The 12,198-nt window shown below is 37.2% G+C and overlaps 1 protein-coding gene and 1 non-coding gene across 6 annotated transcripts; one reads left to right on the plus strand and one right to left on the minus strand.

Annotated features, from left to right (window-relative positions):
- Window positions 1–3,039: 3,039 nt before the first annotated feature.
- On the minus strand, window positions 3,040–3,147 carry LOC131315393 (small nucleolar RNA snoR100). The gene has a single exon (XR_009196727.1). It is a non-coding gene; the product is annotated as a small nucleolar RNA snoR100 (small nucleolar RNA).
- A 1,301-nt stretch (window positions 3,148–4,448) lies between these two features.
- LOC131314527 (uncharacterized) lies at window positions 4,449–6,261 on the plus strand. Of its 5 annotated transcripts, XM_058343230.1 has the most exons (3): window positions 4,449–4,822; window positions 5,177–5,311; window positions 5,477–6,261. In XM_058343230.1, exon 3 carries the CDS (start codon window positions 5,582–5,584, stop codon window positions 6,023–6,025), a length of 444 nt encoding a protein of 147 aa, XP_058199213.1. In that variant the 5' UTR covers window positions 4,449–4,822; window positions 5,177–5,311; window positions 5,477–5,581; the 3' UTR covers window positions 6,026–6,261. The 5 variants fall into 5 exon arrangements, with proteins under 5 accessions (XP_058199213.1, XP_058199214.1, XP_058199210.1 ...); XM_058343231.1 differs by lacking the exon at window positions 5,177–5,311; XM_058343227.1 differs by lacking the exon at window positions 5,177–5,311 and having other exon boundaries at window positions 5,492–6,261.
- The last annotated feature ends 5,937 nt before the right edge of the window (window positions 6,262–12,198 follow it).

Genomic DNA, 12,198 nt, shown 5'->3' on the forward strand with positions numbered 1-12,198 from the left:
CATCGGATGCACCGAGCCGTCGTATTGTGCATCCGACGGCTCGGATCTTATATCGGTAATGAACGACTTTTAATTGTTGGTTGTCGAGATGAAATTTGAGCCATCGTATTCACGATCCGACGGCTCGAAAGTGCGCAGCACGATACTATGCACCTCACTGTATTGCACAAACCCAAAGTCGAGTGCCCATAGCTCTGAAAGAGTATCTATCTATCCTAGTCTATTCTAACACGGCCTTTCTAACCAGGGCGACTTTTTTTTTTATCAGTAAAAATAAGTTTCATTAACTTATAACACAAAGTTATAGAGATAATAGGATCTTGAATACATTGGCCTGATCATCCAAGACACAGATCAACCAGTTCCAGAACAGGAAATGAGTTCTTATTTTTTAAGACGACAATTTCAAGCTAAGGGAAAATGACGGCTCAGGATGTGTTTTAATAATTAATATCCGCCAATGACAAGCTAAGAACATTTGTTAATGCCGAAAATGTTATTGACGGGTATTAATTATCAAAACACGTCCTTAGCCGTTATTTTCCAAAAAAATAACGAGTTTACTGAAATCTAAAAATATACAGTATGGATCTTGTTTGAAATATATATATATATATATATATATATATATATAGTCCCCTTCTCCTAAGGACCACCTTAACTTAATAAAATAAGGACCTCTCTTTCCCAATCAAATTTCGATGATCCGAGCCGCTCAATGTGTTCATAGCGTGATTTTAAGGGTACACGCGAGAAATCAGCAAAAAAAAAGATCGGGAAGGGCTTCATCCGAGCAGTTTTTGTTTATTTTTTATCAAACGGTTCAAATTAAAACTGCTCGGATGAAGACCTTCCCGGTTTTTTTTTTTACCGATTCCTAGAAGATACTTTTAAAATCACGTTCTGAACACATTGAGCGGCTTGGATCATCAAAATTCAAACAGAAAATGGGAGAAATGGAGAGGACCACCTTATTTGAAAATAACTATATATATATATATATATTCATTTATTTTATTTTTGAATTTGAAAATGTAAAATAAGTACTTATTTTTTAAAAAGGTGTTCTAGAATAGGGTTTACTCTCAACGTTTCTCTTACGAGTATCTCTATAAATACAGCCGGTGCATCCTCCAAACTCTGGTATTAGCTACTTCCGCAACTAATCGGCCGAGTTTTGAGATTCTCGTGTGCCCCAAAAGATAAAGATATATAAGAGCTCTTGAATTGTTTTTTTTTTTTTTTAAATCATTTTGAACAGAAAATACTCCCAATAAAAGAGTTAGGAGTATTTTTTTTATCACACAGTTGGTTAGTCACAACCCAATTGTGACAAAGTTATTTAGAGAATGGGCATATTACGCTGACAAAGTCTTCATTTTTCAGCTATCTTCCAAAGTAAACTGTAAGGGTTTTTTTTCTTTTTTGGGCAAATTTCACTGACCTCCCCTAAGGTTTCTGACACGAACAGAAACCTTCCCTGAGGTTTTTGAAATAACACTGCCCTCCCCTCTTTTACCTAAAAATACCAAGGGACCCCCCTCTCCGTTAATTGCACGTTAGAAAACGGATGGAAAAGATTATTTCTCTCTTCACCCACTACTAAAACTAAATTAAACTCCCAACCAAACAAAATCGATGTCATTGTACTATATTTTTTACAATACCTATACTACCCTCACCAGACTCTTTACCCCTCTTATTTATAAAATATAAAATACAAACATCACTACACTTTGTACCTGTTTCACTTTGAAATTTTGTCTTTATTTAAAAGGATTCACATTTGTTAATCTTCTATCAAATTTTTGTGAATTATTAGTTCGTCTCGATAAGAGGAATTGAAAAAGTAAAAAATTAAGACTTTTTCCAAATATTTTGAGAAATTCAATATTTTGGGTAAAAATAATAATTTTGTACTCTTTTAATTCCTCTTGTTGAGATAAGCCAATAATTCACAAAAATTTAACGCAAAACTTGCAAATACGAAAAAATTCAAATATGAACAAAAATCAAAAAGTCTAAAAATTCCACAAACAAACCCCGTAAAAATCAAAAAACCTAAAAATCCCACCAACAAGCCCGTACCCTCCATTGCCAATAGTTTGTTTTTTGGTTTTTACGGGATTTGCTTGTGAAATTTTTAGGCTTTTTAGTTTTTGTTCATATTCGAATTTTTTTCATGCGGACTTGTTTGTGGGATTTTTAGGCTTTTTTATTTTTGTCCATATTTGAATTTTTTTTGTATTTACTAGTTTTGTGTTAATTTTTGTGGATCATTGGTTTGTCTCAACGAGAGGAATCAAAAGAATATAAAATTATTACTTTTATCCAAAATATTAAATTTCTCAAAATATTTGGTAAAAGTCTTAATTTTTTACTTTTTCAATTCCTCTTGTCGTGACGAACAAATAATTCAAAAAAGTTTGATAGAAAATTAGCAAATGTAAAACCTTTTAAATAAGGACAAAATTTCAAAGTGAAATGGGTACAAAATGTAGTGATTTTTGTATTTTATATTTTATAAATAAGAAGAGTAAAGAGTCTGGTGAGGGTAGTATAAGTATTGTAAAAAATATAGTACAAAGACATCGGTTTTGTTTGGTTGGGAGTTTAGTTTAGTTTTAGTAGTGGGTGGAGAGAGAAATAATCTTTTCCATCCGTTTTCTAACGTGCAATTAACGGAGAGGGGGGTCTCTTGATATTTTCAGGTAAAGGAGGGGAGGGCAGTGTTATTTCAGAAACCTCAGGGGAGGTTTCTCTTCGTGTCAGAAACCTCAGGGGAGGTCAATGAAATTTGCCCTTCTTTTTTTCTTTTTTAAAAGAAGAGGACATACTAGCAAGGATTGTTATGGACCATTGATACATACAACAACAACAATAACATAACTTATCTAGTCTTCAATTATTGAGGGTATAGGCAGGGGATGATTGGAGACAACCCTAACTTTTGGCAATATATGCACAAAGTGGTTGCTCTCAGAAAACCACTGAAACGGTGGCCCCCCTAAACCTCCAAGAACCGAGAAGCTATAGGGACGTTTTGTTGTAGAACCATGCCCCCAAATCAAAGCCAAATGACATTAGAGAGGGCATGTCTAGAGACTCAAATCAATTTATGTGCATATTATCATACTTCATTCATTGATAGTTCAAAGCATCGGTATGCACCATTGATACATGATAGTCTTAATTCATCAAGCGGCACTTAATTTGTTATGGCCCTGCTCTCCGGGTCCATCCAATGTGATACGACAAAACAATGACACTGTAATTAGCTCTGCAATTCAATAAATGCAGTGCCAAGAACTTGTTTTGTGCAAGTCCGCTCTCATGTTCATGGTTTTTTTTTATTATTTAATTTGCCCTACTGCATCGATCTTCAACTCGATCATCTTTCGATCATAGAACTAGCCGTTGGCTGCAACATCTGATAGGGAAAGAGCTGAGACTCATACTAGAAAGCTGTCGGGCTTACCGACCGGGATAACTATGAATGGCGTAGTTACGGGGCTTCGAGGAAACCTGTTTATAATGAATAGGCAAGGGCGCTTGCTGGTTGAAATTGACAAGTCCTAAGTCGAATAAGACAGGGCAAACTCCTGCTCCAACTGCGATTGATTGATTTTTGATTTTTTCTTTTTCTTTTTTGGTTGACAAACGTAGAGCCCCATCTCTAGGCGGGGAATTTAGTTTGTTTCATTTATGGAGTGGAGGCAATAAGAACCGGCGAGGGAGAAATCTTAAAGGCATCCCAGAGTGACTCCGTCCGTGTGGCCCTCGTTTCCTCCGAACTTGTCTCTCATCTTTCTTTAAATACAGCAAGATTATCCTCCAAACTCTGGTATATATTAGCTGCGTTCTGTGACTAAATCGGAGCAAAAGCCATTGAGATCAACCAAGTCATCAAATTCTCGTGTGCCCAAAAAATGTAGAGGTAAGAGCTCTTTAGTTTTTATTTAGGACAGTTCAGATTTTAAAAAGAGTTTTCACGGAAATAAATTATTCTTTGTCCATAGAGCCTTTCAACAACACGAGACGGAGAAACCATTTCCTTTATTTATTGATCGTTTTGAACTAAAGATAGCAAACGAGAGTTATTTCTTGTCACACAATTAGTTATTACATATCTCAAATTCATTTAGAGAGGGGCATATTACACCAACAATACCAGAACATGATTAAGTCCATCCACTTGGAAATTGTTTTCGGAAGATAAATTTTTGTAGGCGAAAAACACATACCAGTGGAGGTTACGGAGTATTTTGTAGGCGAAATGCATCGGTGTAGGGATGACAATTTGAACCGAACCAATAGGTACCTGAACCGATAATCGAAATTATTTCCGAACCATAACCGAAATTTTTTCCATGGGTACGGGTAAGGTTGGCACATAGGATAACCGAACCGAACTAGTAAATTACAAAATTACCGCTGCCTATATATATACACATACATGAGTCACTGAGTTAGTGTTTTCAGTCCTATTTTCATTTCTCATACAGCAGCCATAGAATCAAAAGATCTTTCTCTGGTCTCTCTTTCTCTCACACCTCATCTCTCTCTGTCGTCTCCAATTACTAGAAGAATCAGTCCGATCGTCCGATTTGAAGCTCGACAGTCAGATCATCTCTTTCCGTCTATCATCCTCAACCCTCTCGTCGTCACTCATCACGCCGTCGATCATCATCACTCCTCGACGAAAGCAATCTCTTCAGCCAACCTCTCCTCGACGAAAGCGAAACCCAAGATCTCACCTAGTTGCTGTGGTGCGGAAGCATCTTTCTTCCCATTGTTGTCTGCTTCTGTCTCTACTAATTAAGTATGTAGCATTTTTTGTAGCAAAGTTTTAGATTATGGGTTTCTTATATCAGTTGAGAATGATGGATTTGTGACAAAAATCTTTTGGTTTGTTCTAGATCATGGTAGTTTTATGTGTTGATTTGCTTTGGGGTTCTGTTTCTATTGATTTTTCTGGAGTCTAAATTTGATCGAATCCTAGATCTGTATTTATCTTGTTGTCTGCAACTGCTAGTGTTTTTATTTCGGTTCGATTCGGGGTGGGTACAACTTGGGTAAACAGATTTTTTCATCCAATTCGGTTACCCAATCGGTTCGGGGATTATCCAAACCCCAATTGGTTCAATTACAGTTCCTTCTTTCTCTCTCCGTTCAGGTATCGGGGCGGATATGGGTAAACATTCTGTTTCGGGGATCGGGTATGGAAATCCCCATATCTGCCCCCCCGAATGCCATCCGATTCAATCCCGACTTTAGTCCGTCAGGACCGCCACTGTACTCTGGCTGCGCAGTACGTATTTACATTTTTCTTGAACAGCAAATGTATGCATGTATATACTTACACAAGAATAGAGAGAGATGGTTCATTACAGCAAATTAAAAATCATTCAAATCTAAATTCTTCAATATATTTTCTAATCTTATGATGATTTGTTATCCGCTTATATGTAAATAGTTCTATGCATCGCAGGGATTTGTCGCTAGTTCTCCTATATATATATAAAACCAAGACTCCGAGCATTAATTCCACAATCAACGACCAAAACGAAAAGGTACGACAATGTCGTCTCAGTTTAACAACCACGTGCGCATGTTCAAAGAACTACCAGAAGACGATCAACTACGGCTAATTGACGAAGCCTCTAAGGCAGTTGGCGATCAACTTGTTATTAACAAAATCAAGAAACAGTACCCCACAGATAGCGACAAGGAATTCAGAGTCAAAAAATATCCCGAGCTGCTAAAGAATCTCCCAAAGGATTCTCAACAGAATTTCATCACTAATGCTGAAAAGGAATTAACTGGGGATCGGATATTTAAGACGAAAACTAAGGATCCGAGGCCACCACCTCCGCCTCCAGCAGGAGCCGAAGGGTCTACTACTACCGGAGCCGGAGGGTCCGGCTCTACTACTACTGGAGCCGGAGGGTCTACTACTACTGGAACCGGAGGGTACGTTGCTACTTCTGGAGTCGGGCGGTCTACTACTGGAGCTAGAAGGTGAGGCAAACATTGACTGAGAAGTTGGAGGACTATCCCTTTTGATTTACTTTCAAATATTGTGTTGTATCAGTGGGTTTGTATTTTCCAATTACTAGGTGGTTAATTAGCTTCGTGCTCCGGACAAAAGCCATGGCCGTTGGCTTTTTGTGACCAAGTATTGTTCAGTTTATATTGGTATGTGTACGTGTGATTGTAGATGTATGATTACATAATTGAATGCATTTGGTGTAAAGTAAATTATAGTAGATTCTAGATATTGTAAGAGTATACAAGGATTCAAAAACACAATAAGCAAACTGGTACATATGCATGCAGTGGCAGTAGCAAAATTCGTCTCTTGAAATGAAGTCTTGAGATGAATATAGTTTCCACAAAGTATCGAAATAAAAGCTTAGGTAATACTACAAACGAGCTACACCTTAGGAGGAGGAGTTAGTTCAGGTGAGCAGCAACCTAAGAGGTGGACTCTTTTCAAACTCATCCTCAACAATGCTATTACAATCCCACACCAAATTTAAACTGGGACATTTTTCAAGAATCTATATAATTTGCCAACCCATGAGCTCGTCCTCGTTGGCAAATTATAGAGATTTTCAAACTCATCCTCGTTGGCAAATTATGACATTTTCAAACTCATCCAGTCATCCTTGCTGATTACACGCCGGTTACTGCAGCAAAAGAGATACAGTCATCCTCGTTGGAGTTACTCTCTCTCTCTCTCTCTCTCTCTCTCTCTCTCTCTCTCTCTCTCTCTCTCTCTCTCCAGGCGCTCTCCCTGTTAGAATAAGTAATTTGTAATCTTCTAGAATAATGTAGAATGAGTATTTAAATATCTAAGTTTAAGATAATTAGAAATGTGTAGAAGTAATAATTACTAGAAGATATTTGTATGGATAGGACTAGATAGTTCTAGAAGAAGCTTGAAAGATGTTTGTAATTAAGCACATGGGTTAAAACTAGAAAAATCTAGAAGTTAGGAGATCTTTGTAATGCACATGTGCTTATCTCTAGCTAGAAAATTCTAAAGAATTGGATGTCCTCTATAAATAGAGCTTTCTTGTACTCATTTTGTGTAATGAAAAATCCAAGCCTTTCACAACTTGTCCTTGTAACATCTCTCACCCATCCTTTCTTTACAAAATTCCACTCTCTTGTCCAATTTACTTCAAAATCTAACTAAGCACCCCAACACTCCCTCCCTTTTCCTTGTTTTTTCTGCACCTTTCTTCCTTTCCACTTCTCTGTGTTTTTGTTGCTCCCTTCTGACGTCAATCTCTCCTGCTCCGCCATTGCCCATCGGTTTCTTTCCATGGTTTGAGCCGATCTTGTGCTTAACGGCTTGGTGGTTTCGGCGGCAGGTGGTGGTCGTCGTTTAGGCGTTTTCTCCGGCCAGTTCTGTTTCCTGGGGCGATCTGGTTATGCTTAACGGAGAAGGAATCCTCGAGGCCACTGGTTTTGCGATCCTCCTCTCTAGCCATGCCACTTCTGTTCGTTGGTCGTTTGCTCTGGATGTTTGGTGGTGGGCGCGAGCGTGCATCGCCGTCCTTTCAGCTTTGGTGGCTGCAGATGGAGGAGGGATGTGGATGTGGGCTCTTGGTCGACAGCGTTTTGGTTTTTGGCCGGAGATGTTGGTGATTTGGGGCTGCGGAGGCTGCGTGGTGGTTTGGCATGGAGGCGGCAGATGGTAGGACTAGGGTTTAGGTGTTTTGTTTGCTGTTACAAAATCGGTTGTGTGCGGCTAATCGTGAAGTTAATAGTTGAATCAGTTTTTTCTTGCGTGGTTCCTTGCAAGTTTTCCTGGCATATAGCAGAGCTCTTGTTTCAAACACCGAAAACAAAAGTTCCTCTGATCATCTGAAATCCTTCTTCCTTTTGAGAGAGAGAGAGAGTACAGACACAAGTTGGTACGACTGGCAGTCTACGGCAGTGCTTCGGCAACTGAGTGGTAACCGAGTCAACTCTAGGAGACAAAGACTGACACAACCTCCGGAACCGGCCGGTGAGGCAGTGAATTTGTCAATTCTTGTTCCTTACTTATAGTTTATGTTTATGTTTCATATCCTATAATTCCAATTTCATGTAATTATTCTGGTCAATTTAAAAATTCCAGAAAATAGTAAATTCGATTATTATTTTCCACACTGTTTTCCTACAAGAACATCTTTTTGCGCTAAAAATTGGTTATTTTTCAAAATACTGGGTAAAAGTGCCAAAATTTTACTTTTCTGATTCCTTTCGTCGAAACGAATCAATAATCCACAAAAATTTGGCGCAAAACTAACAAATGAAAAAAAAAATTCAAATAAGGACAAAATTTTCATATTTAAGTTAAGTCCAAGAGAACGCAGTCTTTCTGTCTTTAAGCTCTCTTGTGAGTTTGAATAGTTTACTTTCCCTTGATCTTCCCTTAGTGCCTTCACCCAATTTTCATGGGTCGAAATGTACAAGCACGCGGTATGACTTTCGGTCTCTTGATTAAAAGAAAATCATGAGTCCGCCATACCAGTTCGTATCTTGTTGACAAGAAAATAAAAATAAAAAAGTGTAAAAAACAATCCGAAATAGACGTAGTGAAATTCAATTTATGCAAGTCACTGCATCTAAGAGTGAATGCCATAAGGTGAAAACAATCAACTCATCTAGCAAACGGAAAAGCCAAAGATGATATATGAACATTCGTATAGAGTCAATCGAGAAAATATCCTACCAAGAAAGAAAATATCTTTACAGAGAAAAGGCGAAAGAATGAAAGCGCGTATAGTGGCTCAGCTACAAAGTTATTCCTCGGTTACCAAAAAAAAAACTTAGCGAACAACGTACAAGTGAAACAAACTTAAAGTTTGAATAAGCACTACGGCTTCTACATCTTCTAGTACTTAAAACAACATTCAAGAAGAAACAAAATGATAACGCATGAACTAAATTTTCAGTTGCAAATGGAGTGGAGTGCACCTGGTGCTTGTAACGACTCTAATTTTTGCCCTAATTTTTTGATTAAAAATTAATATTTTGAATTTTAAACTAACTAGCATCTATCAATAATTTTTTTTTTTAACCCATATGTTATAATGATCCAAAAATTTTAACAAGTTAAATTATAATTTCATACCAAAAAATATTTCTTTATTAAGTTAGTTAATTAATTATAGATTGAACTCTATATTGGTTTAAATCGAATTATCAAAATTCCTTATAGGTGTGTGGTGTGCCACATACACCATAGTATTTTTTCCCCCCTCTTATCAAAAAAATTTCGCCCCTCTCTCTCTCTCTCTCTCTCCACATTAATTCTCCTCCTTTCACCCCAAGGAAAGATGCCCTATTCCTATTTTTAGGCTAACCATTAATTACGACCTTATCCCCTTCCTCCTTGCACCCCGCTCCACCCCACCTCTATATATACCTCTCCCTCCCTCCGGAAATAACAACACACAAAACCATCGCCACTAAAAAAAAAAATAGTGGGAGTTCGAGCTCCGCCCATGAAGGTCGAGAGAGGAAAAAAAAAAGTGAGCTGGATTTCTAGTTCGCATTCACCGAAACCGTTCGCCGTATTTTTCGATCAAATTCAAGGTTTTATAATCCCTATCCTACCTTCTCCTAAGTATATTAACGTCCTAAGATGTTAATTTTGATGTTTAGAAGAGGAAAGAATCGAACCCGTGTGTCGATTTTACAAAAGCCCCACGCGAACTCATTCCCCGTAAATGCACTATTCATAGCCGTCATTTTTTTTAAAAAAATGCACTGTTCATTGTGGTATTTTTGTTAATTACAGTTTATCCATTTATCTATTTAAGTGTAGTGTTTCAGCCCAAAACAGAAACTTCCAATCATTACTAAATTATGATTAAGCCCCTGAATTTACTAAATTCTATGCTTTAGCAACAAAAAAAAAACGTTTTGATTTGTTTTTGTTTTTGTTTTTATTTTATTTTATTTTATTAAATGTCTTATTTGTAATTTTGTATAAAAGTGCTAGATAGTGATAATAGTTTTACTTTTATTTCTGCAACTTAAATGTTAAATAGGTATTGTAACAAAAAAAAAAATGATAATGTCATTATAATGTAAAGTATTTTTTTTTTTTTTGACCCTTATCTATTGTATTAGTATTATAAGAAAGTATTTTACAAAGATACTAATACAAGCCTAGACCCTTTTTTTTTTAAATAAAATTTCTTTTATCAAGATTAACTTCTTGGCCATATAAGATTAAAGGTAACGACCCATTCATAAAAAGTCGTGTGATTGCATTGCCTATTATTTGTGTTAATTATTACTTGATTAATTGTATATTGCACCGATACTTGATTTAGAAGCTAGATTAGACCCTAGAGACATGGGGTGGTATGTGAATAGAATTCACCTAGACGATGCTAGGTAATGAATAAATTGGAAAGTTTATTTTTAAATTGCCTGCAGGAGGAATTTTGAGATGTGATGAGTTGGATGTGATGATTTGAAACTGGGAAAGTAAGCCCAGTGATGAATTGGAACTGGCAAAGTAAGCCCAGTGATGATTTGAAATTGGCAAAGTAAGTCCAGTGATGATTGTGAAGTGGTGCATAAGATAGGCGAACCATAGTTATGATTCGGGCATGATAAGCTTCCTTTTGTTGTAATAAGAGGGATACACACTAGGCACATAACTTAGGTGCAATCCGCGACAGCAAAAGAAAGTGATCTCATGGGACAGAGCATAGCTAGCGGTTGGGGAGGAAAGATCTCGTGGATGAGATCTTAGATTTCACGTTAAGTTAATAAATAGTAACAAACCGGTTTATGTGGAAAATCTCTGTTTTACTTTTTCGCATTACTATTATCCTGTTGCTTGCTAATTGTAAAGTAAAAAGGGGTAGTTGGGTTGGATTATTCTTCTGGATGATTTATCACTCACGGATACGTCTGTATCCTGGTAAATCGGTTGCTTCGGCGATTAATTTGCCAGAGGGTGCAGGATTCAATGGAGGAGCAGTCGGACCCAAGAGGAATACTAGGGACAAAGATCGAGTTCGCTTGGTATATGTATCAAGACTAAAGTCGGCTCTGAAGTTAATGTATTTTGATTCAGTAAATCTATCTTGGGATTGTAACGATTAAACCTCTATTTTTGAAAATTTTATTTATTTAGCAAAATTTTCTTAAGATATTATTGCTCCTGAAAAATCGGGTCGTTACAGTGCCTCCCTGTATTCCCAAGCACATGGACAGGGTTTGATTCCCGTAAGCACCCATCCCCCTCCCCAAATTTCCTAGGATAGAGTGTAGATTAAGATTAACAAATGGCCAAAAAGAACTAAATTTTCAGTCACGAGTATTCTATATGTTTTGCCATGGTCACTCTTACGATTTATTAAGGTTACACAGCCCTAACTTCCGATTAAATCACGTACCAAAACGGAATCCACATTTCCATCACAATGGCCCAAAGTTTTGGCCCTTGCTAAACCTCCATTGACCAATTCCCAAGCACCTTACACATGTTCTTACAGTAGTTCTAGGTTTGAAATACAGCTAGAAATCACAATCAATGTGTATCAGAACCTGAAATCCTCACAGATGGTCTCTACTTCTCCTTTGCATCCTCTCTTCCTTTTTTTGATCATTTCTAGTATCCTTCAATCACCACTTGCCACCAGTTGTTTTCCGAAATTTCTAAACAACGACAAGCATACACGACGAGTTGCAAAGAAGATAATTGCTCCAAATACAAATCAAACCTCAAACTTTGGCAAGCTACAGTGTAACCACTGAAGCTTTTAATGAGACATGCATAAGCTATATCTGAAACTCATGAGCAACAAATTAGGAACACTTGCTAGCTCATTCTGTTTTCTTGTAGAGGGCTCTTCTATACCCTAATACAACAGTATGTCACATTCAAACTCAAATAGATTAATTCAGATATCTTCCTTAAGTTGACTACCCCATTAAATCTTCTTCTTTTTACCTGGACTACCCCATTAAATCAACGAAAGGTAAAGGGAGACCAAAGTTACTACAGAGAAGTCCCACAGAATAAGTGCCATCAATCTAAGTAGAAAGGTCAACAGCAATTTTGAGTTCGTGAGTTAAATTATAGTCTCAACTACTGATCAATGTCCAACAAGGGACCGAAAAGGAATGCAGGTGAGAAAAGAAAACAAACAATTGGCGTTTCTCACCAAATCT

The sequence above is a fragment of the Rhododendron vialii genome, chromosome 13a (genome assembly GCF_030253575.1).
Source record: "Rhododendron vialii isolate Sample 1 chromosome 13a, ASM3025357v1".
Taxonomy (NCBI): Eukaryota; Viridiplantae; Streptophyta; class Magnoliopsida; order Ericales; family Ericaceae; genus Rhododendron; species Rhododendron vialii.